Source organism: Lathyrus oleraceus, chromosome 4, assembly GCF_024323335.1.
Source record: "Lathyrus oleraceus cultivar Zhongwan6 chromosome 4, CAAS_Psat_ZW6_1.0, whole genome shotgun sequence".
NCBI lineage: Eukaryota > Viridiplantae > Streptophyta > Magnoliopsida > Fabales > Fabaceae > Lathyrus > Lathyrus oleraceus.
Window position 1 is genome coordinate 59,821,736 of NC_066582.1, and position 26,295 is coordinate 59,848,030.

Here is a 26,295-nt window from a genome sequence, read left to right on the forward strand (position 1 = left end):
TAACAATTTCCGAATCAACACTTAAATCGTTAATGTGATTATATTATATCATACATAGTGCTGGTACTGCTGAATAGGGCAAGCTACATAATAGCCCTTTCCTATCATGATATTCAACAATAATACAATATGTACATCTGAAAAGAGATTACAGTGTGATATATAACCTTCCCTTTTCATCTGCCTAGAATTGTAATATACAGTTTATAGTTAGCCCCTCACCAATGTCTTATGAATCCCTAAGAATTCACTGTCATTCTGAGATATCTGAAATTTACAAAGGATGAAGGAGTCTGAGCTAGGTAGGTACGAGTGCCAATATCTGATTTCTTATGATGCCCATACATTTCTGTATCTCACCATATATTGGAAGATTCTTTGAACAAAATGGCTGTAAACTGGAGACTGCAGAATCTAATACCTGTGCAACATCAGCTGGGGGAAATTGTCGTTCCGTACACTTCTGCATTTTTGTTTAACAGAGATGTATCATGAATCATGATGCCGGTAAAAGATTCTTAAAAACAACAACTAATTGAACTTCAAATGATTTAGAAGGGGTGTTCAAATAATTTTTGTTTGTATCTATTATGATATTAAATATTGAGAAGTTCAGCTGAAGTATGTATTTCCAACTACGAAACCTCAATATTTAATTAGCCAGTTAACTGTATACTCAGAATTTCTTTTGTAGTATGTGAGCATTTAGATAAAGCTCTCTTTGTCTAACCTATTTGATTCACAGAATAAAAGACAGTTTGTGAATTAACAGAGGTAGCAAGAAAAATATTTAAATAGATTAGACAAAACAGAGGTTTGAAATTTAAAATACTCAGTAGAAGATTTTAAGCAAATTTCAGTAGTGAAGAAAAAATAAATTCAGACAAAAACAAAGAATAAAATCTAAGTTAGCAGGTACGTGGAAGCCGCATCCCTATCCTAATTTCATACGTTGCTCCATTTATTACATGATTAGTGATCCATTTATTGAACGGACCGCTAACTTTTCAAGCTAATCTCAGTGGTTTTTTAGACATAATTTGAGCTCTTATCAACTATCTAGTTCAGAATTTGGAATAATTTAGAATAAAAACTTCAAAATTAAAATAACTGGGCATCTAACAAACGGATAAGTCTATCTTATACATGATATTGACTACCATAAACTGGTCATATCCCACAACAGCTTTGCAAAACACAAAAGGACCTCACCAAAAGAACATGATACAAGACATCATATATTTAAAAAAGAAAAGAAAGCAAACAGCACTGGATATGATTGTCTGTGTCAATGGTAAGAGATGGTTAGTAGTTACCACAGAATCAGGTATAGTAGAACTACACAGAACACGAACAACTATGAGCAGAAAGTGGTGAGTGGAGATTGATTAAAAAGCGTTGCAGTAGACTGAAAATTCAGCAGTCATATAAATTACCTGAATCATGAGCAGTGTTGCTAGACAATGAGATATGAGTTCTGAGGGAATTTTCATTTCATTTTGGTCAGATGTACTGTTAAGTTCATCATCTTGTACATGACACCTTGCTAAAATGTTTAATGTGCTGCTTGCATTCAATTGATCCCGAGAAGCCAAAGTAATAGAATCTACGGGCAGAGAACTAGTGACTGATGCGGTAGGGTCATCAACTGAAATCCGGTTATTAATAAAATTTATTGCATCCTCAATTCTTTCAACCTTACTTTCTGTCTTCGTAAAAACTGACATTGCCTGCAATGTTTTTTGAGAAATTATATCAAATGTAGATCACCATATATCTTTGTCACCAAGAATGTTTAAAATGATACCATGAAGAAAGGTTACTCTACTAATGTTTTAGTTGCGTCATCAAGGAAGACATGAAGAAAATCTAATTATAGAAGTGAATCTTTTACTGGGTTGTCCATCAGCAGGCAATTTTCAAACTATTTTTGCTTAACTATCAAATCTCTCTTATCCTAACAAGAAATTTTGCCCTGTATTCTAGTTATATATTTATCGTCTTTTAAACATTTTCTCTTTCAGTAATCCAAATTAATCCTCCTTAAGAGGAGAGGCATTTGATCTTTAATAGATGGGGTCTAACTGTTACTGTCTAGTGCAGCATATGCAGGTCATGTTTTTTTTCGGAAACCCGGCCCTAGGTTCAACTAATTAGGGGGACCAATCCAACCGTCCACTAGTGAGGGTCCAATTGAAACCAGAGTTTTGCCTTGTACGGACTGGTCATATGGGTTTTGAACTCGAGACCTTGCGAGAAATGCACTCTTAGGTCTCAAGCCTTCACCAACAGGCCAACCCCTAGAGATGTATGCAAGTCATGTTATACCACAAAACAAGAACAAGTTTCAAATAATTGGTTTGAACAGCAAGTATTAGAAGATATATTAAGTAATTAAGTGTTTTATTTTCTTCAAGTTTGTAATGAAATGTTCCATTTAATAATTAGATGCAAATATGGCAGTCATTTTATACCTGAGTAGCTTGAACAACCATGGTCCGGGCTTTTCTTCTAGAACTTTCAACAATTTCCGCTATATGATTTTGAGATCTAGATTCTTGGTTGTGGCAAGCTGAACAATTGGAAGAGCTAGCCTGACCACCAGGATCATCGACATTTGCCATGGGCTTCAATGACAAAACTGAGGAACTTGCTTGATATGCATTGCGTTGCCTCAAGCAAAACAAGCCAGAAGAAACCTGCAGAAGCGCAATCAACACGTGCAATTGTAAATTACTCGAATTGGAACAGGAAGGTGTAAAAATAGAAAGCAAAGGATTAAACTCTGCTTAATGGTCAAGATTCATGCCTGTTCATTTGCTTCAGTTAATTGCTTTAGCACTGAAGCATAATTCCTTTTAAAAGGTTCTGAATCTTTCACCGAGTTGTCTCCGCATTTCTGGCTTTCTGATACCCCGTCATTCATGTGCTTCAGTTCAGACAACACAAGTTCCTAGAAGTCCAAAATTAACAGTTTAAAACTCACTTTAGAAAATGGAGTTTTAATAGTTGATATTTTCTTTTTACTATAAGTTATAACAAAAGAGGAACAGTGGAAAAAACTGAGATGTTTTTAGGCGGTACCTTCTTTTCTAGAGCACGGGTCAATTCTGAAATAGCTAATATATCAGCTTCTTTTGAATGGACTCGTTCAAGAAAGGAAGATTGAGAAGTTGATACTGATTGGCCATTACAAATTTCACTGCCCGCAACATTTGCTTGTGATTTGCAGCTTGAAGAAAACCCCTAAGGAAGAAAGGGAGAAAAAAATTCTCATTACGGGTGAAAAGAGTTTGAAGTTATCCACTAATAGCAAACTACTAGTACTCATTATTTAATAATGTTGAACATTTATGAAGATCGGTTAGAGGTGTCGTGGTATCCCACGTTCATACAACACGTGTTGGACACCTCATACATGTGGTATAAAAATATGTTTTTTCTTTGCTTCAACACTACTAAAATCGATGTCCGACACCCATATGGCACATGTATGAACATGTCGGATAATTCAAACAATTGTCTCAATTTATTAATTTTACTTCAGACACACATTAGATATTAGTTAGACACATCTACAAATATTAAAGATGTGTCGAAGCAATGATCATCAATGCCAGGTTAAAAACATTAAACTTGATCAACATTTTTATCCTTTTTGTTGGTAGATGGATAAACAAATGTAAAATACTATACTGAATATCAATATTTTTTAATTATAAAAAAAAATAAAAATATATATATATATATATATATATATATATATATATATATATATATACACACAAGTATAAGTAGCGCCGTCATTGTCCTATGTTTTTAAATATAAACTGTGTCACCGTGTCCATATTAATCTGTGTATGATGTCCATGTCGGAGTGCTTCATAGATTATTATTTATTGGTTTTGTTTAACTGTATATATTGTTTTTTTACTGAATATATTCTGTGTTAACAAATACAGGATAAGTATTTTTATTCATCATGGCACATTCAATTATAGATAAGTTATCAAAATCATCTATAATCGAAGAAATTCAATTACTTTATTCAAACAAAATGAGTTTGATTGAAGCAACTAAAATAAGAATTTTATATTCCTCTAAATGTTCATGATTTTTTTTACAATCCCTCAAAAATGTTTAATTGTCGTCCAAACACGGCAGGATTTGTAACAACCTAATCATCACCAGAACAGAATCTCATGTCAATTTCAAAATAAATACGCACATGCTTTAATAAAGTACTGCTTACATGTAATGCGGGTGGTACACAGCGACCTTTTATGGCATCTGAGTTCTCACTTGGGGACAATATTGTATGCTCGGAGATCTTTCTGTGACTTATTTTTCCATTATGCGTAAGCTCACTAAGGTTCCCATTTATTCTAGCAGGAGAGATATGGTGTCTTATCAGAGACATGGGCATATTTTCAGATGGATACAAAGGCATGCAGTCGATATCCTGCAATATAAAAATATTATGCTATTAGAGAAAACAATCAATTGATCACTCTATCTAAGGACGGCAAGCAAACAGGATTGAAAGTAGGATGGAAGAGCAATGCAGATATTCAAAACCAAATTACCAAATAAACAGTATTCAGAATCTCCAATAATGGCAAATAACCTCTAGTTAAAATCAAAATTCTGCTTAAATTGTTTAAGGGACAGCATGACCAGATCCTAGGAAGGCATGTAAGAGTAATATCCTATGATCTGTTACGAATAGGACTAAAATCATATCGCTATTAACTTTCAATGCATATTGAGGCATTGAAGTTTATTAAATTAAGATTAAAGTCTTAAATTAAAACGTTAATAACTACAACGTGCCAAAAAGTTAGCATTAGTCATTGCAAACTCACCAAAACTAAAATACCATCATATCCTATGATCTGTTACGAATAGGACTAAAATCATATCGCTATTAACTTTCAATGCATATTGAGGCATTGAAGTTTATTAAATTAAGATTAAAGTCTTAAATTAAAACGTTAATAACTACAACGTGCCAAAAAGTTAGCATTAGTCATTGCAAACTCACCAAAACTAAAATACCATCATATCATTTATCTAATTACCATGTATCCCATCTCAATTGTCATGAAAATTCAAAAAGTATTAGTCAGGAATGATTAAATACCCACTAATTAGGGGGGAAGTGAACTAAGAAAGGAATGATTAAATACAATAAGATCCTAACAAATATTAATAAAATAAAAACAATATCTCAACAATCTTATCAGATTCATAATTATGATATAACCTTGCCACATATTGTGCTGCAAATTTCACATATTGGAAAAACAACTTCCCTTTCATGCATAAAATACCTCCGCGTGGTATATGATGGAATTTTAATAATAGTGATAATAATAATGGCAGATCAATGCACAAGGCTCCACCCATTTGTCAAAAGAGAAGAAAACATACCATGACAAACTCAACTCCAAGTTCATGCTGGTCAAACTGAACCCGGTATCTACAATGGTCAACAGTCAGTATACTGCCATCATGAATTTCCCTTGTCTTTGGATGAATAGCAATAACTCGCTGCCCAACAATTAATGGCTGGGCCAAATCAGCAGGTAGGCCTTCCTTGGTACCAGCAAGAACTTCAGCATAATGTGATCTGACAGATTCCCGGTACTGATTAAGTTTATGTTTTTCTTCTATCAAAAATTGCTCTGAAAATCTTCGTGGTCTACCAAGAGAACTGCATAAATGAAGTATGTTGTGATATTTTTGGTAAGGACCAATCTTAAAAGCTTAAGTGCCTATCCGGATAACACCCAAATAAACGTTGGAGCGTTTTTCATTTACCAAAATCAAGTTTTGCTGTAGTTGAAGTTATCTGAGTGATATTTTATGTTCATTGAAAGTAGGTTTGCAGTAAGTAGAAATCATTGAGGAACTGAAATTTTTTTAAATTACTATTGAGAAGAATTGATTTTAAGTGAAGAAATTTACATTTGCCTTCAAAAAAATTGGCTCTTGCAAAGTAACTTTGAAATTTATCATTCCGAATGCAAATTAATTACTAAAACCTCTGTTATAAAAATAAATTAAATGATTTTTTTCAAAATTAATTATTCTAAAATTAAAAACAGAGAGCTCCAAAGTTGTTACTTGTTAGGTGAAGACACGTGACTGATTCATCACTCCTCTGACAAATCTTAAGGATAAGCAAAGATTGAAATCATGACCATTCAGTAGTAAAGGCTCTAGTACTATATGCCAATAATAAATTTAACCCAAAAAGCTTATACCATCAAGTGGAAGTACATGAATGCTTTTATATCTTTAAAAGATTTCATCTAGAATGTGATGGTAGTATAGGAAGAAGTAAACATAAGCATTTAAAATTAAATACCTTCTAATGACTCCCCACTCAATACGAGTCAATCTGGGAACATGACCCAGTCCAACATGGTCTAAGTACTCTACAAACTCTCTCTTTGAAAACCATGGGTAATCAATAGCACTATAAAACCATTCAGAGGTGCACCATCGCCGCATTTGATATGAAGACAGACAATTATTAAGCTTTCCCTGTGATAACAAAACAAAGTCATACACTTGCTAATATAAGATTAAAAGTTGAATATATGCCACTGTGCATAAATGGTAGAAAAATAACCTTGTGACGTTCAATACTATTCGACCAGTAAGAAGCAATGGATTTTTCAGACACTCTATGATCTTTTTGTACCATTGGTCTTGGTTTTTCCATCTTTCTTCTAGGTCGGTCTCTGCTTACTTGACCGACTTGGCTAGTAGACAATACCTTTATAGGGGAAAAAGATGAGCCATCCCTTTCTGCTTTGTCAATAATATTTGAAGACATATTTCCTAGGGATGTCACCATTTTCAATTGTCTGGAATGAGCTGTACTGACAGATGATCGCTTGCCTTTAACCAAGGACTTCTTCACCTCATCAGTAACCTACAATATATATATATATATATGGAATAAGGTAAGTCAGCATACCAACATATACAAGACAATGCCAAGTGCAATGTGTACAAGACACACCTTATGCAAAGCAAGGCCATTTCATATAGAAGGTGAAATACACAGAAATGTTTTCCAAAAGCCAAGTGTATAAGCAACTACAGTACCATTTAATGTAGACTAGATAATGTAAAAATATGATACATCATACATAGATGATAAACTGCAATTCAGTAAGGATTACGATGTTTGTAGACTAAACCTAGATTGTATTCTTTTAATCATTTAACCTTTAGAGCCTTAATACTTTCTCTAATTCATATTCATTGAAAGACCAAACAATGAAATGATTGAGGAAAAGAGTATTTTCAATGCGTGACCAAACATTGTTAATAGAATTAGATGAGGGGTTGATAATTGGGAAAGTAATTAAGTACTCATACAAAACTACGATCGGGGGTTATCGAAGTTACAAAGTGAAACCATGACTCTATAACTCCTTTCTATTGAATTCCCTTAATTGTGTTATTACTGTCATTCCTAATAGTTGTGATTGTTACTTTGAATCAAACATTGTTTTCGGCAGTCTAAATAATGTAGGGTCTTATTAACTTAAGTAACTTAATAATTGTTAATCCTGCAGATACTACAATAGTCTTTTATACTACACTTGTGGATTTTGAGCAGCAATAGTAAAGATGTGATAAGACCATTTATATATAACGTACCCCGTGTGAAAGTGAAACTCGCCAAAAAAAATTAAGCTGTTAGGTGAAGAAGGCTTAATAGTGGTTTTGTTACATCTCTAAGACCCTAACAAAACAAAATAAACAAGTATATAAATATCACTGTTTAGATTTTATGGCAAATACAACATTAGGTGGGAAAAGCAATGTCATGCATGTCTTACGGCCACAATATAAAAACAAAAGAAAAACAGGTTTTATAAATACCAAGTTGAAACACTGAGTCTTAGATGTCTTTTGAATAGTAAGGACACTACAAACCATTGTAAGTCAAACAACATTGTTACATTGTTGTAAATAAGTTATTTTTACTCCTATTAATAGTAATTTATATTTGGACTTTTAGTCCATCAATTAGGCCTATTAAATTAGAATAATCTTATATAGAGATTAGTGCTTGTAATTTTTAACATACTTAAAATATATTATTCAGTTCCAAATATAATATCACGAGCTCTCATTTGAGAGGGTTTTGCTTCCGCATAAAACCCTAGCCACCTTAATTACGGTTTCTTTTTGAAAACCCTAGCCGCCTTAATTGGAGTTCTATTTTCAAAACCCTAACCGCCTTAATTGCCGTTCTTTTTTCAAAACCCTAACCGCCTTATTTGCGGGTTTAGGTTAAGAAACACTAGTCACAGTAGAAATACTGTTCATCTGCGGCACTGTTCAGCATCGGAAACACTGTTCATCACCGGAAACACTGATCTTCACTGAAAACGATGTTCACTTTAAAATTAAAAAAAAAAAGCAATTGAAGGTTGCAGGCCTATTTACGACTAGTTTGCTGGTTCTTTTTTATTCTATTGAGTGAGACACATTCGCGTGGCATCCATCAATATGTCAGAAAGAGAATTGGTTCAACTCAACAAAGACGGAGGAGAGAAGCTGAGATCCCTCCTTAGGAGAGAAGCTGAGATCCCTCCTTAGTAAGTTAGAGAAACCAATAGGTACTTCTATGTTGGTACATTCAGGTACGTTTCCGTTTTGACTTCCTCTAGGTAAATCTCAATTTTCTTTTGGATTTAACGCCTCAGATAAACCCTTTAACCAATATTCATACTGAGTTCGGAATCACTGACCACATGACACCTTTATCCACACACTTTTCTGCTTATTCACCATGTCCTAGCAACAATTTTTTTTTCATATGGTACCTTTATAAGTGTAGCTGGGCAAGGAGATATCCAAATAAGCCCATCTATAATCTTTCGAAATGTTCTTCATATTCCCAAATTGTCCACTAGCCTAATTTCCATACAAAAACTCATAACCGACCTATCATGTAATGTTGTTTTTTATAACAATGCTTGTGTTTTTCAGGACAAGAATTCAGAGAGGACAATTGAAAATGCAATGACCTTTATTACTTGGATAACCAAAATATTCCTCCAAATCTGTTAAACAACAACAAATCCTTTTATTCATAACCAATTAAGATCAACAGAGAGAAGGTCCTTATGTATCATTGTCACCTTGGTCATCCATCATTTAGAGTCATAAAACAATTATTTCCTTCATTATTTAAAAGTTTAGATGTGGATAGTCTTTGTTGTGAGGTGTGTCAACTTGCTAAACAAGTGTTTCCGGTCAGTAATAAAATGAGTATTTTTCCGTTTTACTTAATTCATTCATATTGATGTTTGGGTTCCAAATATATCATGTGCTCGTAGGTTTGTAACATTTATTGATGATTGCACTTGGGTTACTTGGGTCTACTTGTTAAAACAAAAATCTGAAGTTTGTTCTATGTTTCTTCACTTCTTCTCTATGGTGAAAAATTAATTTGGTGTGAATATTAAAAGAATTAAGTCCAATGATGCTAATGATTACGTTAACCACGGTCTTAATTCTTTCTGTAAAAAAGAAGGTATTACTCATGAGTCTTATTGTGTTAAAACCCCTCAACAAAAATGGGATTGGTGAGAGAAAGAATGGGCATGTGTTAGACCAGACATGTGCTATGATATTCCAAAATAAAGTCCCTAAGAAATATTGGGGCAAGACTATCTTAACTGCATCGTATCTCATTAATCATTTACTCTTTATTGTCCTTGCCTCCAAAACTCCAAAACTCCTATGGAAGTTTTATCCTCATTTTATCCTGATGTGTCAAATTCAAGTAATCTGACCCCTAGACTATTTAGGTGTATGTCGTTTGTCGATAACCATAGTGATGGTAGAGGGAAACTTGATCCTAGCAAGTTAAAATGTGTCTTTATATGATACTCTTCTACCCAAAAGTGTTACATATGTTATCATTCACCATCTCATAAACATTGTCTCTCGAAATGTCACCTTCCATGAACAAGAAAGATACTTCCTTCAAACTCATCTTCATGGGGGAGAATATAAGTAAGGAAGATGAGTTTTCTCTACTTCCGGACCTTACTTTCGAACCGAAAGTTGAGACTGAAACTAATGGTGACAATGTTGAGACAGAACTTGATTCTGAAAAAAAATGAAAATGTTGAAATTGATGTAAGATTTGGAAAGAATTTAGTATATACAAGAAAAAAGAGCATTCCTGAATCTACTCATATTCAAGAATCCAATCCGACATTACCTGAGGTAACTTCTCCCGACCCTTCAAGCACTAGTAATTCAATTTTTGAATTTTCTCATGAACAAGAAACAAAATCCAACTCAGTACTACCACCACACTACACGGTTTTATATCTTCCAATTTCCCTTAGAAAAGATACCAGAAAATATACAAAAAAGTCACTTTACCTTGTATCCAACTACCTAAGTTTTGAACATTTTTCACTCACCCATAAAGCATTCCTCACAAGTCTAAACACTATAAAATGAATACCGTAAGGGTGATATCTAAAGACAACTAATTGCAATTGGAATTTACATCAATTTGATGTGAAAAATGTCTTCCTTCATGAAGAACTTGATGAAGAGATCTATATGAATGTACCCCCTGGATACTGTGAACTTACTACCACCAATATTATGTGCAAATTAAAAAAGACTTTATATGGGCTAAAGCAATCACCACGGGCATGGTTTGGAAGATTCACCAAATTTATGATAGGTTTGGCCTTTAAACAAAGTCAAGGAGATCATACTTTATTTATCAAACACTCTGAGACCGGGGGAGTAACATTTTTATTAGTGTATGTGGATGACATTATAGTAACAGGTGATGATGAGAAGGAGGGTGTACATGGGTTGGATCAACCCACAAAATCTGGTCAAACCCCACCCAAAAAATCCAGAAAAGTGGGTTGGATCGGGTAATTGGGTGGATATGGATTTAAAAACTAAAAAACTCAATAAAATATTGGGTTTCACCCAAACCCAAAAAATCCACTGACCCACTAATCAAACATGTAGTATTACAATTATAATGATTTTGATTAATATTAACTTAGTTGTTGTAATTTTAATCTCTTGAACATTTACTGTCTCGGTGAACCATGACTTTAACTAATTTTGGATATCTCACTATTTGATTATTTTGATATTAATACGATTTTATGTTACGCAACTTTAGTTTGCTGCTAGTATTTTATGATAAGTTTTATTAGTGGATGTTATTATTTATTATTTTATGATGCTAAAGAAATAGTAAAAATAGGTTATATAATTTTTTTAAGTAGATAAAAATGTTGAATTATTTTTATGAAAAAATATGATGACTCGTCATTTAGTCATTTAATATTAATAAAATAGAAAAACCATTTGGGCAATCCACCACCCAACTTAACCCAACCCGAAAATTAATGGATTTTCTCAAACCGGCTCATTGGCGTAGTGGGTGGTTAGTTTACCTCACCCAAACCGGAGTGTCCTATATGGATTGGGTATTGGGTTTGATCAAACCCAACCCAAGTTGGCCCATGTATACACCTAAGAAGGAGCAACAAATGTTAGGTGAACACTTAGCCTAGGAGATTGAGATTAAGACCTTGGAAAAATTGAAGTATTTTCTGGGAATTGAAGTTGTCCCCTTTAAGAAAGGAATCTTCATATCTCAGCATAAATGCATTACTGATCTTTTACAAGAGACGGGTAAGACAACATGCAAGCCAGCAAGTACACCAATTGATCCAAGTGTAAAGTTGGGGAACGCAGAAGAAAATATTCCAGTTGATAAGGGAATGTATCAAAGATTAGTCAAAAAACTTATATAGCAGTCACATACTAAACCAGATGTTGCTTTTGCTATAAGCTTAGTCAACCAATTCAAGCACCAACCAAAGAAGATTCATTTACAAGTTGCGCTCTGAATTGTGCAATATTTAAAAGGAACTCCAGGCAGATGAATTTTCTTTGAACGAAATGGAGGTGAGTCTTGAAGCATATAGTGATGCTGACTATGCAGGGTCAGTTGTGGATAGAAGATCAACTACAAGATATTGTACTTTTCTGGGTGGGAATCTTGTGAGTTGGAGGAGTAAAAAACAAAGTGTTATATCTAGATCTAGTGTTGAAGTGGAATTCAGAGCAATGGCACAAGGGATATGTGAACTACATTGGCGGAAAATGATATTAGAGGACTTGAAGATAAATAATGATGAACCAGTGAGACTTTATTGTGATAATAAATCTTCTATTAGCATAGCCCATAATCCAATGCAGCATGATAGAACCAAACATATTGAAGTTGACAAACACTTCATCAAAGAAAAGTTAGATAGTGATCTTATTTGCACTTCATATGTTTCTTCTCAAGACAACGTTGCAGATCTTCTAACTAAGGGGTTGAACAACAATAAATTTGAAAAGATTGTTTCCAAGCTTGGAATGATAGATATCCATTCACCAGCTTTAGAGGGAGTGTTGTAAATAAGTTATTTTTACTACTATTAGTAGTAATTTATATTTGGACTTTTAGTCCATTTGTTAGGCCCATTAGATTAGAATAGTCTTATATAAAGAGATTAGTGCTTGTAATTTTAACATACTTGAAATTTTACCCTATATAAAGAGATTAAGTTCTAAACAAACATAAATGTCGGCTCTTCACAAAAAAAAATCAATGAAGAATTATTTATGAAATAGTTGTGAACATTATCATACTTTGACTAAATATCAAAGATAAAGTGAGGACACAATTAGTCATCAACTAGTCATCAACTGAGACTAGCTAGTGTATTTTACCACAAACATAAGTTGATAACACATACAAGCACAGGGCATTTTAAATGGCAACAACTCGCATCAGATCCTAATAGATCTCCTATCGTGAGGACCTATTATAGGAGAAAGTCTATTAATACAATTGGGCCCTGTGGAACAGAAAATGGGTAACTATAAAAAGTAGTTTGTTAAGTTAATTAGGCATGGATTTATTAAATAGGAACTGGTTGGTTTGGGGGAGGGCGGACTATCAATTTCCTGCCATTTGTTTATTTTTCTGTAACTGCTATAAATGCACTGTCAGAAACAACCTATACAGTTTTGGCCAGATAGAACTGCTGCAGTACTTGTGTATTCGTTATTGTTCATTAATATTATCCTAGCATATTCAGTATATACAATTGACTTAGATACCAGTTCCAATAACACCATCAAATTCCAGACAGAAGTTTCGTCAAATATTAATAGTAAAATTGGCTGGCATTTCCATCCAATATTACCAGTTCTATTTAAAATCAAAATCAGTTGGAAAAAAAGAGAGAGAACGAGCAGGGACCTCTTCAGAAAAGATGAGTCGACTTATATATTAATCTGCTAGTAATAAATAATTTCATACCTTGATTTTCTGGGAATCGCTTATATGAGAACCAGTATGTGTTTCATCAATCTGCAACAAAGAAGATGTTTCTTACTTGCGCACTATATGCCAAAATACCACAGAAAATGTAGTGAGAGTGAAAAACCATCAATTTTCCAATTGAATGCTGGAAAATAACCAGTTCTTACTTTTAAGGTAGTTGATTTTTGTTTTCTTTTCCTGCTTCCTGCATTAAGCTGGTATGCTCCCTCTGCTTTGGGAGCAGCAGCTCCTTTATCAGAAAACACCTTGCCGGATTTTCTGAAACTGTTTCCATTATCTGTTTCCATTTTAGACTCATCAACCATATTATACTTTCCTTCATTAAACTGCACAGATGATTCTGAGACACAGAAGACAGTATATGAAAAATTACACAATCATAAAGTATAAAGGAAAGGATTGTCATTGACTAAATAGATATTTTCTTTAGGGTAAAAAGAGCAAATTTGTAACATATTGTGCCATTTATGAATATATAAAAGCACACATGAAAGAAAATGATATGGTAAAACAGAACAAAAAAAAAACACAATCAATTAAGTGAAGCATGTAAAAAGTTATTTAGAATCACCATAATAAAAAATATACCAGGTTAAGAAGTTAAATATTTTCCAGAAAATTAAAAGATAAGCTCAGTTGATGAATTATTAAAGAAAGAAGAAAGGTCTCACTAAAGGGAAGATATTAGCTGGGCTAATGATAATTGTTATGATGAATTGTGATGGTAAAATAGTTGAGAATGAGATGAGAAAGACAAGTTACACTAAAAAGTAAAAGGAAACAAAAAATGAAGTCACTTAAGATTTTTCTTTGGAGATAGATGAGATCATCAGTATTTCTATAAATCGTATAAAGAAGTCCTTTTAATAGATTGGCCTTCCATTTTTGGCAAGCAAATCAGCTGCTGAGATAGACCTTAGAGTTGGAAGAGCCTGTTAGAGACCTTTATTGAATGAAAAAAGGTAAAGAACCTATCCCCAGACGGTCTTAGAATTGATTCTTGCCAAGCTATTGAAAGCTAATTACGAAGGAGTTTGAGTCAGAGCATGTGAACATTGGAGCACAATTTCCTCCTTTATAACTCAGGCACCAAAAAGTTAAATGAGAAACAAAAGAAAATGATTTAGAGTCAGTTATATTATTGGTCCTCAACCTGCTTAAGCATTAAAAATATAGTTCAACACTGATGCTTAGAATAGTCATCCCCGCAGAAGAATTAATCATGACAAGAACCCACAGCGAGAAGTAAATGCAATCCTATCACCAATATATAGTGCAACAGAGATCCTTAAAAGGACATTCATTCCTCTCCAAGCATTCATATTTAAAAGGACATACATTCCTCTCCAAGCATTATTATTATTATTTATTTATTTTATTTTGATAAAATATTATTATTATTATTATTATTATTATTATTATGAACTTCAAATTTCAAAAGTTAGACCTCAATGTCTCTTAAATGGAAGATTCAAGCTGTAAATATGGAGACAATTTTTAGGCATACCAAACGCAATCCTTAAACCGAAAAATCAGAAAATTACATGATGGGATATACTCCCACTGTGATATTATTGAGTTAATGATGATGAATGATCCGATGTGTGATCATTTATGTCAAATAATGAGGAGGAAAAATGAATGGGGTTAGTGCATATAATTACATAACCATTCAAGTTTAAATGGTAGTCCTTGCAATTTTCTTATTTATTAATAATGATCCATGGGAAAAAGGGAAAATCATTAGTTTAAATGAAATTGATTAAAGATTATTAAGTCAAAAACATAAATTCCTTACCAGTGTCTGGGTTTGTTGTAGGCATCATCAAAGATAGATCAGCCAAAGTTTTCAGAGCATCGAAAGCCGAACTTTCGTCTACAAAGAGAAAAACACTGAGAACAAGAAGCAATTGGGGATGAATGCAATAATAAAGAACTTAATTTAATAAGGAGTAACAGCCCAATCTTAAAGCCTAGGAAAGCAGTAGAGGGAAAAAGAGTAAAAGACGCGCCAACACCTACTATGTAAATTCAATCAAAACTATAACCTATTCCTCTCCAAATAAATTTAAGCTAAAATGGAGCAATGAGCTAAATACTATATCAACAAAAGTCTAGTTCAATTCATCTTTCTTGCATTGCACCCCACTCAATTATTAATCATTATCCAATTGATATTCCTTTCCTGCTTGGACAACACCAAGTGCAACATGCAACAACTGAAATGCACCAAAACAAAAAACTCTTGGCTAACTCATGGCAAAATTTTCAATAAAATATTAGGCTGATAAAAGGATTGTAATGCTTGTATACAGAGGAAAAACAAACCTTAGTCTGTATTCCCAAAAAAAAAGTTATAAAGAAAACTGAAAGAATATAGCAGAAAAAAAAATAAACAGAAAAAAATGTAACCACAAAACAATAGATAAAACAACTAGACCATCATGCTTAAATAGAACATATATCAGCAGAGTGGGAACTTTTGCAGCATCTAGTTTAGTATCAGATAGTTTAGTAAGTCCCTTGGCAAAGAAGGTTGATTTCTATGGCACTTCCATAATTCTGCAACTTCTCTTTCACTTTAACTAAAATAGGTTTCGAAGTCTTTCCCTAGTATTGCCTAGAAGAGAGGATAGTCCCCCTCCAACATACAGACTACGACTTTTACAGTTTACTCATAAAGGGAAAAGAAAAATATAGTCTGGAGTCTAGGATCCTTCTTTCAGTGAGAAACACGGTAAGCTTTGTTTCATGACAAAAACACCAGATAAAAGGGGAAAATGAGGCAAATTTGTTGCTAAAAGGAAATGAACTTTAGGAAGAAGGGAATCAAATGCAATTACAAAATACCTTTCTCAAAAAGTAGTTTTTTACTTTTCTTTCTGGGACCCTTGTAAGAAGACCTTGCACTTTTTGCATTTGGAAAATCTATGTCAAAATTGGACTTGAAGGAACTCTGGTGTTTACCACCATCGGTCCCACTGGAGGCCTCCTTCAGGTCATTCAAATGCTTGTTCATATTCTCCTCGGGTTTTAAATTCTTTCTGTAGTGTTTTATTCCCTTTTCCTGATTCCTTTCTCTTCCAGTATTTTCTCTGCTTCTCCGATAAATTAATTTTCTAGAATATTCTCCATTATCACCTTCTGTGCTTCCTAAACTCAACTCAGAACTACTCCCATCCATGTTAGAGTTGCCAAACTTGGCTCCAACTATTTCTAATTTAACATGCTGACAATCATAACAGCCTAGAATAAGTTCTAGTTTTAAAGAAGTAAAATAAAGAATAACTGAGATTATAAATGTAACTTATTACCTTCTTCCCAATTTTCAAATTGGGTGATGGCATGTTTTTCTTGTTTGACGATCCAATATTTTTTGATGAACCACCTCGTTGTGAAGCCTCTGCCAATGCTAATGCAATTTTATGAGTGACATCATTAGTATCAGCCATTTGTTTGGAGTCCTGCCTAGCAGATGAAAAAAACTTTCCCCCATTATCTTTGCCAATAGAATATGAAATAGGGACACGGGGAGTCCTTTTTCGAACAGCATGAGGTCTAATTCCTGAAATGGAATCATAAAACAGTAAGAATGATAATAGATTTTACTTAAGCAAGAGAAATCCCTTCACATTTTTAAAAATTAAAAAAACTCTACAAAGATTAGAAGTCATTTAGAGTAAGAGCAAAAAGTGTGTGCAAATTTTATAATAAAAAAAATTATTCTAGTATTCATTACTGTGCAATATACAGTAGGAAACATAGTTAGAATGGGTTAATATGAGATAGACAATCTGCAACAAATTTGAAAGCCTAGTGACAAAAATAAGGGATAAGAAGCAGCCTCCTTAACACAATCTGAATTTTTTATTTCAGATTTTATTCTAACTAATCTACAAAATTCATCATTAATTTCTAGCAAACTTCAACACCTCCCCCAAGTTAGCCGATAGGTATCTGTCACACCTAGCTTTGTCACAATATGTTCAAAATTATGTAGGAATCTTTACTAAAGATATCTGCTACCTGTTGTACAGTTGAAACAAATGTCATACAAATACTTATTGCAACCTTTTTTGAAATGTTTGCCAATTTACTGAAATTCGGACAATACTTATTGCAACCTTATTGGTATGTTTAGAGGCATCCCTAATTCTTCAAGTATTTTTAGCCATAACATCCCACAGGTCCCATGATCCATAGTTCTAAATTCTACTTCAGCTCTGATCCTTTCTGCGACGTTCCACTTTTGGCTTCTCCATATAACTAAGTTACTATATGCAACTTGCAATGACTCGATCCTTTCTCCATGAAAGATCCTGCCCAGTCACCGTCTGTATAGGCCTCAATGGCCTATTTTATGGTCTTTTTTCAGGAAAGACCTTTGCCTGGGGCACTGTTCAAATATCTTAGAATCTGATATAGTGTGTTAAGATGTTCTACATGGGGTGAATGCATGACTTACTAAACTCATTGCAAAGGCATTATATAGGGAATCAATTTTCCTATTTTCAGCATTATTTGATTGTACAAATTCAAATTCCTTGTCCTATTTATACTCCTTATGTAACCAGTTTTATCATCAAGTGATAAACAATCACTTTAACGCACTAAATATGGAGGCATACATTGATGTTGATTATGCTGGTTCAGTAAATGATCGAAGATCTACGTCTGGTTATTGTACTTTCATGTGTGAAAATCTTGTTACTTGAAGAAGCAAAGTGCAGTGGTTTGATCAAGCGTTGTAGTAGAGTTTAGAGTTATAGCACTAGGAATTTGTGAACTATTGTGGATGAAAAGTGTTAAAAGATTTGAAGATACATTGTGAAAGTCCTATGAAGCTGCTTTGTGACAACAAATTGGCCATTAATATTGCAAAGAATCTTGCTCAACATGACAAGACAAAACACATTGAGACTTATCTACATTCATTAAAGAAAAGTTGGATAGTTTATTGTTAACTACCACCTACATTTCTTCTTGGTATAAGTTGTGTTAACAAAGGGTTTACCAACCGAATGGTTCAACCAACTTACTTGCAAACTTTGAATGATTGATATTCATTCATCATCTTGAGAGAGAGTTGTAAATAATAGATTGCATTGGTTTTATTTTACCTTTAGTTAGTTTTATCTCATCTTCAATTAGTTTTATCTCATCTTTAATTAGTTTATCTCATTGTATAGACTTTTAAGCAAAGCCTATTAGATCTAGAGTTTTTTTCTATTTAAACAAACTAATTATTGTATTGTAATATAACTTTGAAATAATATATTATAAAACCTTTTTCTAGAGTAATGTTCATATGTAATGGTGTTGAAATATAATATATTGTTTCTTTTTCTTATTATTCTAATTTTATGTTTATTTTATTTTCCTTATATCTCTCCAAAAATTAAGGATTTGATTGATTGTATTTTCTTCTATAAAAGGAGCCCCATCATTCACAATAATATATCACAATATTATTCTCTACATGGTATCGTGGTATCGTGAGCCTGGTTAGGGTTAAGGTGCTACTGTAAAGCTCCTTGCATATATGCTATTCCTCCCAACCCTTTTTCTGACTCAACTCTATCAATAGTAGATCCTGCCCAATGGCCATCCTTAGGTTACCGTCACCAGCTCCTCCACCACAAGTCCTATCGACGCTGTCTCAAAATTCCACCATTACTGCTTGGTATTTTGGTTCGATGGAATTGAGAATTGCAGAGCCAGATAGGTACCTACCTACAGAAAAACATGTCTTCCTAGGATGCTATAAAAGATATCTACTCTAGTGTTTAGAACTCTTCTCAAATATATGGTCTGAAATCAAAGTTATGGAGCTTAAAGCAGGGTAAAAAAAGTGTAACACCCTAGTACAATGAGTTGATTTGTGCTATGACAACAACTGGAAGTGCACTGAAGACAGTGTCCTACTTATCAAGAGGCGAGAAAATGAGTATGTTTTTATTTTTCTTGCAGGTTTGAATAAGGAGCTTTATGAGGTTAGAGCTCAGATTCTAGGAAAAAGTCCATTACCATCCCTTCCGAAAACTTTTCCTGAGATCCGAAGAGAAGAGGCAAGACAAGAAGTGATGTTGGGAAAATCAACCACAGACGGCTCCGCACTTATCACAAAAAACCTTGTTGAGGACAAGAAAGATGGTAAGAAATCTGGCAGACCCTGGTGTGAACACTGCAAGCGTCCTTGGCAGATACGAGACTTGCTGGAAACTTCATATAAAGCCTCCTAATGCAAAGAAGAAAGGTGAAGGTCGTGCATTTCAAGCTACTTCTGATCAAGAGCCACAATCTTCCTCAACTACATTTCCGCTCACCAAGGAACAACTAGATCAACCGTACAAATTCCTTGAATCTCAAACTCCTTCCTGCTCTGTAGTCCAGAAAGGTAATTTTTCACAATCAACCCACCTTAGTGTCATTCCTAATCATAGTTGGATTGTTGATTTTAGAGCCACCGATCACATGATCGGAGAATCTAGTTTATTTTCCTCAAAATTGAATATGTCGGTGACTCTCTTTCAGATGTGGCAGACAAAGGTTTTAATGTTTTGTCTCCATTGATAACCATCCAAGATATATTACATGTTTCACATTTCTCTTTCAGCTTATCTATCAGTAGGAGTGGGAATAGGTCAGACTGAGTGATAGAGGCCTACGGCCTAGTCTATTTAACCTTGGTCTGGCCTAGCCTACTTATTAAAAAGGCCAGACTTAGACTTTTAAAAAAGTCTATTTAATTAAATATGTCAAGTTTAGGCTATCAAAAAAGCCTATAAAACCTAATAGACCGGCCTATATAATTAACTATTTTCAATGTATATTTAGATGTATAGTCATATTACTCTAATTATATACACACTCTTACTAACTATGTTTCACAAAGATATGTACATGTCATATAATTATGTTCCATGTATATCTACTCCTACAATGAGTAAGGATCATATCGAGTTTGAGGCAACAAATCAAAACAAGAATCAAACCAATGATTTTTCTGAAATTAATCAAAATCCACCACATAAGGATCCTTGTGATGAAACAAAGAAGATTTGTGAAGAAGAAGACTGAACTTGGATGGCCTCTCCACCAACTAGATGTAAAAAATGTCTTTTTCAATGGCAATTTAGAGGAAGAAGTGATATGGACTGTCCTCCAGGCTTCTAAGAAAAACTTGGGTCACAAGTGTGCAAACTGAAGAAGTTTTTGTATTGACTAAAATAGTCTCCAAGAGCTTGGTTTGAAAATTTTACTCATACCAGTGAAGAAACAGGAATATACCCAAGGACAAGCAGATCATACCTCCAATCAACATATAGCTTCTAGTATTCTCTGCTTACCGTTTGTTTCCTCCAATCAACGGATAGTTGACATTTTAACCAAGAGTTTGGCAAGGACAACATTTGAATATTTGATCAGCAAGTTGGACATGATTGATATCCATGCACCTACTTGAGGGGGTGTTGAAATATGATATATTGTTTCCTTTTCTTATTATTCTAAGTTTATGTTTATGTTATTTTCCTTATATCTCTCCTAAAATTAAGGAGTTAATTGATTGTATTTTCTCTTATAAAAAGATCTCCTCTATTCATAATAATCTATCACAATATTATTCTCTACAAATGGAACCATATTAACTCACCAGAATGCCTCTTCTTCAACAATGACAGGCAACCATCATCTGATGCAACAGAATGTGGCTGAGAATGACCTGAAAAGTGTTCATCTACTGCTTTATTGTCACTTTGCTTTCCCCGTGGACGTTTTTTAGACTTTTTAGATATTTCTGCATCTCCGTTGCTGTCTTTTCCACTGTCACTTCCTCCCTACCAATTAAGATTACTCAAACTTTAATTGTTTATGAATATTTATCAGAAACTAGTGTTCCCTATTGAAAGTTATACAAAAAAAATTAATCAATGCTGATTTAAACTAGATACAGTTTAACACCCCTAACACTTGAGTGAAATTTATCTTATAAAGGAGCCTTCTCTTTATGGCCTAGCAGACCGACCTATTGGAAAAAAGCTTGGTTGTTACTGTTGTCCTAGTGAGCCTTCTCTTTCAATGTTTTATTTTCTAGTGGCTGCTTAGGGTAGGAATGCAGAGGCTCTAGATCAATAAACTAATTATTACTTCCCAAATACAGATTTAATTAAACAGACAAAAGATAATTACTTCCAGCACCCATCTCCATTGCAATTGACAATCTACAAATAACATATTGTTGTTTAGATTATTAATTCTTTGGAAATCAAAAGCATATATAAAAATAAATAAACCCTCAACCTATTGGTCAGAAAAATCTGCTATTCACTGTTCTTTGTAGTGGAACAACCTATATTATCCTTTTCAGTTCAGGTAAACTGAAAAGACCGTCGTTTTCTTTCTACTCATTGACGTGTATGTGGATGTATTTGTATTGATAGAAAAGAGACTCTTTAGATTTTCAGTATAACTGAGCCAAATGAAAGTGAAGTACAATGTGCCTAAGATCATGACACATGCCAGTTAAACTGAATAGCAAAACTCTCAGTAAAAAAAAGTGGCATGTCAATTAAATTATCAGTTTTATGAAAACTCCTTTTGGAATAATACAACTTATTATCATCACACAACTTGTGAAAATGATTTGAAGAAGGGGGAGGGGGAAGGCGGTAATCTTTAATATGGCACCTGAAAAATATTACCAACTTGACACAAGAATGTTCTAAAAACAGGAACAGTGATGTAAATGTTCACTAAAACTTACCAAAAGTTTAAATTTGTTCTTACCAGTATACTATAATGATCAGTCATCATTGCTATCAGTCCAACAACAGAAGCAGTGCCCTCTGGAAGAGATAAGTATGCCTAAAAATAACACAGAATAGTATTTTTACAAAAATCTACCACGCTTTTGAGCTTATCTTTATCCAAATGACATCAACTAATAATTGGTCACAGATGTCCTTCAATCTGGTCCAAAAGCTAGAAGAAAAGAATCATGTACTAATTGCTTAAAGATTTAAAACAGATATTTACAAAATAATTTAGCAATTTTTGTAGACTTCCATTATATCTTTTCTATTTCCTTTTGTTTCCGTTCATATAAATCTCCAGGGAGGCATTTGTTTCAAGACATGAAAAATAACTCCCGGATCCAGGTCTAACTTTCCTAGGAATATAATTGATGGGATATTACTCCCAGGTATACTTTTAAAAAAAGTGTTTCGCACACATTTTAATATTTCTAGGTAAATTGTTAGTTGTAAGAAACCCACTTTCCACTCTCCTACTTGGAAATAAATCCATGGGAATATAGGTGGCTATGAGAAGTTATTTGTACCAAACATGGGGGTATACTCATTTCCGACTCATGAATTCTTGAGAATGTGATTCCTAAACTTGAAAGTTGAAACAAACCCTTTGCCGAGAAGCAAAAATAACCAACGCATTCACGTGTTTAAAACAGACAGTATGAAGGGTAGAAAACTTGTTTTCTAGCTGTGTGGGAATAGATACAAAACAACACTAGAAAGGGTAAAATGACAACTCATACTAAGATATGTGTTTTCATTGTTGCTAAAGTTATTGTACAAATTATTTAGTACATGAATGTTTAAGATATGTGTTTTCATTGTTGTTAAATTTTTGTGAAATAGCGGCGCTATAGCAGTGTTGCGCGGCGGAATTTGTACAAATGACTATTTCCATGATCCGTAGTTGACAACACAATCTGTGTTTATAATCCTTTTAAAAGTAAATAGCGAACACGTGTAGTATGCATGTTGGAAATATAAGTAAATTAATCAAAATGTTGAAGCATGTGCTGCACTTACCCTGTTCATAGTGTACAGGGCTTCTACCATTTCCATGGTCCTATTACGTACTGCAAGAGCAACCTGTATACATAGTAAAAATGTCCCTGAAGGATGGCATGTTTGGTAATTGCGTTGCACTAGGAAATAGAAGTACATTAAAGATGGTAGATTCATAAAACAAGACACAATCATGATCCTGCAACTTTCCATAGAAATTCTAGCAGTATTTACTAGATACACAGCTCATTTATAATCTTATATACTCCTACTAAAAATTGAAGGTGAGACTTGTTTTTTAACCTGTATTCAATACAAGGCACCTTTTATTACTAAAAAACTATAACTAACCTTCTTCCAATCTTTCCCATGTTCACGGTAAGCTTCATAGAAACATTCAAGTTCCTCCTTACTCCATTGTGGTCCTAACATGTCCGCCAATTTTCTCTTCTGCATGGCATTGAAATTTGAATAAAAGCAAATGGAAAATGGAAATTTTCTTTCCTATATTCCGAATACATTTATACAAAGAAAAATTGTTTCAAATTAGCTAAGAAACAAATTCACCTTTTGAATACCAGGACTAGCCTTCTGTCTGTTCTTGCCAGTATTTGGTGCACCTTTATCTTTACTAGATGCAGCCTCACGAATATTAGAGAACCTCTTATTTACACTTCTAGATTTCCTTGTAGGGCCCATGACTGATTTCTTTGATTGCCTGAAAATCGTCAAAAAGGAAGAGGAATTTCAATTGCATCCTAAACTCTAGATGTGACAGTCTAACACTTGTACAAAATGACTCACCAAAAAAAACACTAGTACAAAATGACCAATAGCTGAAATGGTGCCTCCTTTCCCTCTTAAAGTAATGTTGTTGATGAATCACTGGTTCAAAACCCAGAAGGTGCAAGTCTGCCAATGAAAAATGTAGCGTATTAACAATGAAGTACTGGTATTCACATAGAATACATCTGCATTTGATTGCATGTTTTACAGCTTCAAATATAATATATGATAATAATTAACATAACACCACCGTTTGAGCTATTAATGACAACTTGAGCATGGCTTTGAGCACTATCCATTTGTCTGTAAATACTAGGCAAGGTGACAGCAAAATTTACAGATACAAACTACAAGTTAAATAACAAACAAAAATAACAAAAGCAACCAAGCTTTTTTCCACCAAGCAGTTCAAACTACAGTTAAACAACTTAAACAGAAATTAGAGTCTGAATACTAAATTAGACAAGAGCAACACATGAGATAATGAGCGAGCGCTTAACGCCGGCTGCTCTTGCCCTGTGATGATCAACAATGGACAAAAGGCCTTAGTCCGACCAAACTGCTTCGAACTACTATTCAATACTCTTCCAAGTTCGAATTCCCACCTAGACCAAAAAAATATAAGATGCACAGCACAACTCCAACAGTGTAGTCTTAAACCCAAATAGTGGATAGATAGCTGGTCCAAACATCCAGAAGGGATGGTGGATCGAACTCTCAAATTTCAATATCTACCATTTTAAAAATGCAATCACATACATATCATAATTATCAACAAAATCAAAACCCATAAATGCAACCCAACCACAGAGTAAGGCACTGAAATTTGACAGTGTCTAAAATTTCTCACTCACTGATCCCTCGATTTTCCCGCCAACAAATAGAAAACCTAACATTGAAGTTGAATTTCAATTCAGTTAAAATAAAAAGGAAATAAATTAAAACCACAGCTACAGCGTAATTTGACAGCTGAGAAACAAACGCTTGCATGTTAGGTGAAGAAATTCAAAAACCTCACTCCAAATCCATCAAACTTAAGATAAAGACGATCGAGTTAGTTAATCCCTAAGAAACAACACAAACACACATTTCACTTTAACCGAGTTAACAAATTCGAAAACAATCAAAGAATCGGAATATTTTATCGAAACAAACCTTTGATCTGATGAACGCAGAATTGAAATTGGGAATCTAAGATGAAGAAAAACCCTTAACATTGATAAATTTGAAAATTGAAGGAAAAAAAAGTGAAGAAGATAATTGAGTTGAGAAAATAAGCTTTTCTCACCGATCGATGAAGGAGAATCGATGAATCTGGATTGAATTGAGTGAGGTAGGGATCTAGTGAAGTGGTGGAGCAGGAGCAGGAATTGGAGAGAATGATGATGGTGAAGGAAGGTGAATAACAACTCCTACTTGGCTTGTTGTTTTTGCTGGCGTAAATGAAATGAAATGAAATTGAGGGCATAACCGCGAAACTTTAAAATAATAGTACCACAGATGAGTTCTAGGGTGAGGTTCTAATTAAGCTCGTCTTTGATTTTACTTTTGAACTAGCATGGAGTTATTTTCTCAAAATATAAAATTGTTGAGACGCTTTATGTCTTTATAATTAAATTAATTTTGTTTAGAGTTGTTTCTTATTTTCAATTGAATTTTGTAGTTATTGAGTTAAAATGTAAGTTTTATGTTCAACTCATTTTTAAATATATAAATTTAGTCATTCTTAAAAACTAATTTATAAAATAAAAAACCAATAGTTAGATGGACCAATGGTGATTAGGGATGTGACGGGTTGAGTTTGACCGGATTTGACATAATTCGTTACTCAGCCAATGTTTATTTTAATGGATTGGATTCTTTGTTCAAGCCGCAATTTTTGTCAAAATCGACCCGTTCATTTATGGTTGGGTTGGATTGAGTTCGCGGATTGTATTTTAAATAAAAAAGATTTTTTTAATGATTTTTTAATATATAAAAAATTAGCACAATTCAAATTGGATGAAACACATCATATAATATCTAAGAAAATTCATTAAGACGACATAACACTCGATAATAGTATAAAATTCCATTAGACACGTTATTTCTATAAAATACGTTAGTTGAAAATATCATAAAAAACTGAAACATAGTCTTAGAATTACGTAAACTAATTGGTCTAACAGTATTATTGGTGGAGAATAAAACTTTTTTGGCAAAATTATAGTTACTATTGAGATATTAATTTTATATATTTTTTTAAATAATAATAAAAAA

General features: G+C 33.6%; 1 protein-coding gene across 3 annotated transcripts; it reads right to left on the reverse strand.

Annotated features, from left to right (window-relative positions):
* LOC127073330 (protein ALWAYS EARLY 3) lies at window positions 1–25,578 on the reverse strand. 3 transcript variants are annotated; one of them, XM_051014483.1, is made up of 22 exons: window positions 25,325–25,577; window positions 25,192–25,227; window positions 24,055–24,162; window positions 23,818–23,968; window positions 23,602–23,700; window positions 23,272–23,334; window positions 22,226–22,303; window positions 21,093–21,276; window positions 16,753–17,003; window positions 16,289–16,667; window positions 15,237–15,314; window positions 13,585–13,778; window positions 13,415–13,465; window positions 6,641–6,946; window positions 6,374–6,552; window positions 5,434–5,716; window positions 4,253–4,462; window positions 3,085–3,246; window positions 2,810–2,953; window positions 2,475–2,699; window positions 1,437–1,730; window positions 1–463 (listed from the first exon to the last, which is right to left on the reverse strand). In XM_051014483.1, the coding sequence occupies exons 4-22, from the start codon at window positions 23,947–23,949 to the stop codon at window positions 299–301; spliced, it is 3,477 nt and encodes a 1,158-aa protein (XP_050870440.1). In that variant the 5' UTR covers window positions 23,950–23,968; window positions 24,055–24,162; window positions 25,192–25,227; window positions 25,325–25,577; the 3' UTR covers window positions 1–298. The 3 variants fall into 3 exon arrangements, with proteins under 3 accessions (XP_050870440.1, XP_050870441.1, XP_050870439.1); XM_051014484.1 differs by lacking the exon at window positions 25,192–25,227 and having other exon boundaries at window positions 13,585–13,715; window positions 25,325–25,578; XM_051014482.1 differs by lacking the exon at window positions 25,192–25,227.
* Window positions 25,579–26,295: the final 717 nt, after the last annotated feature.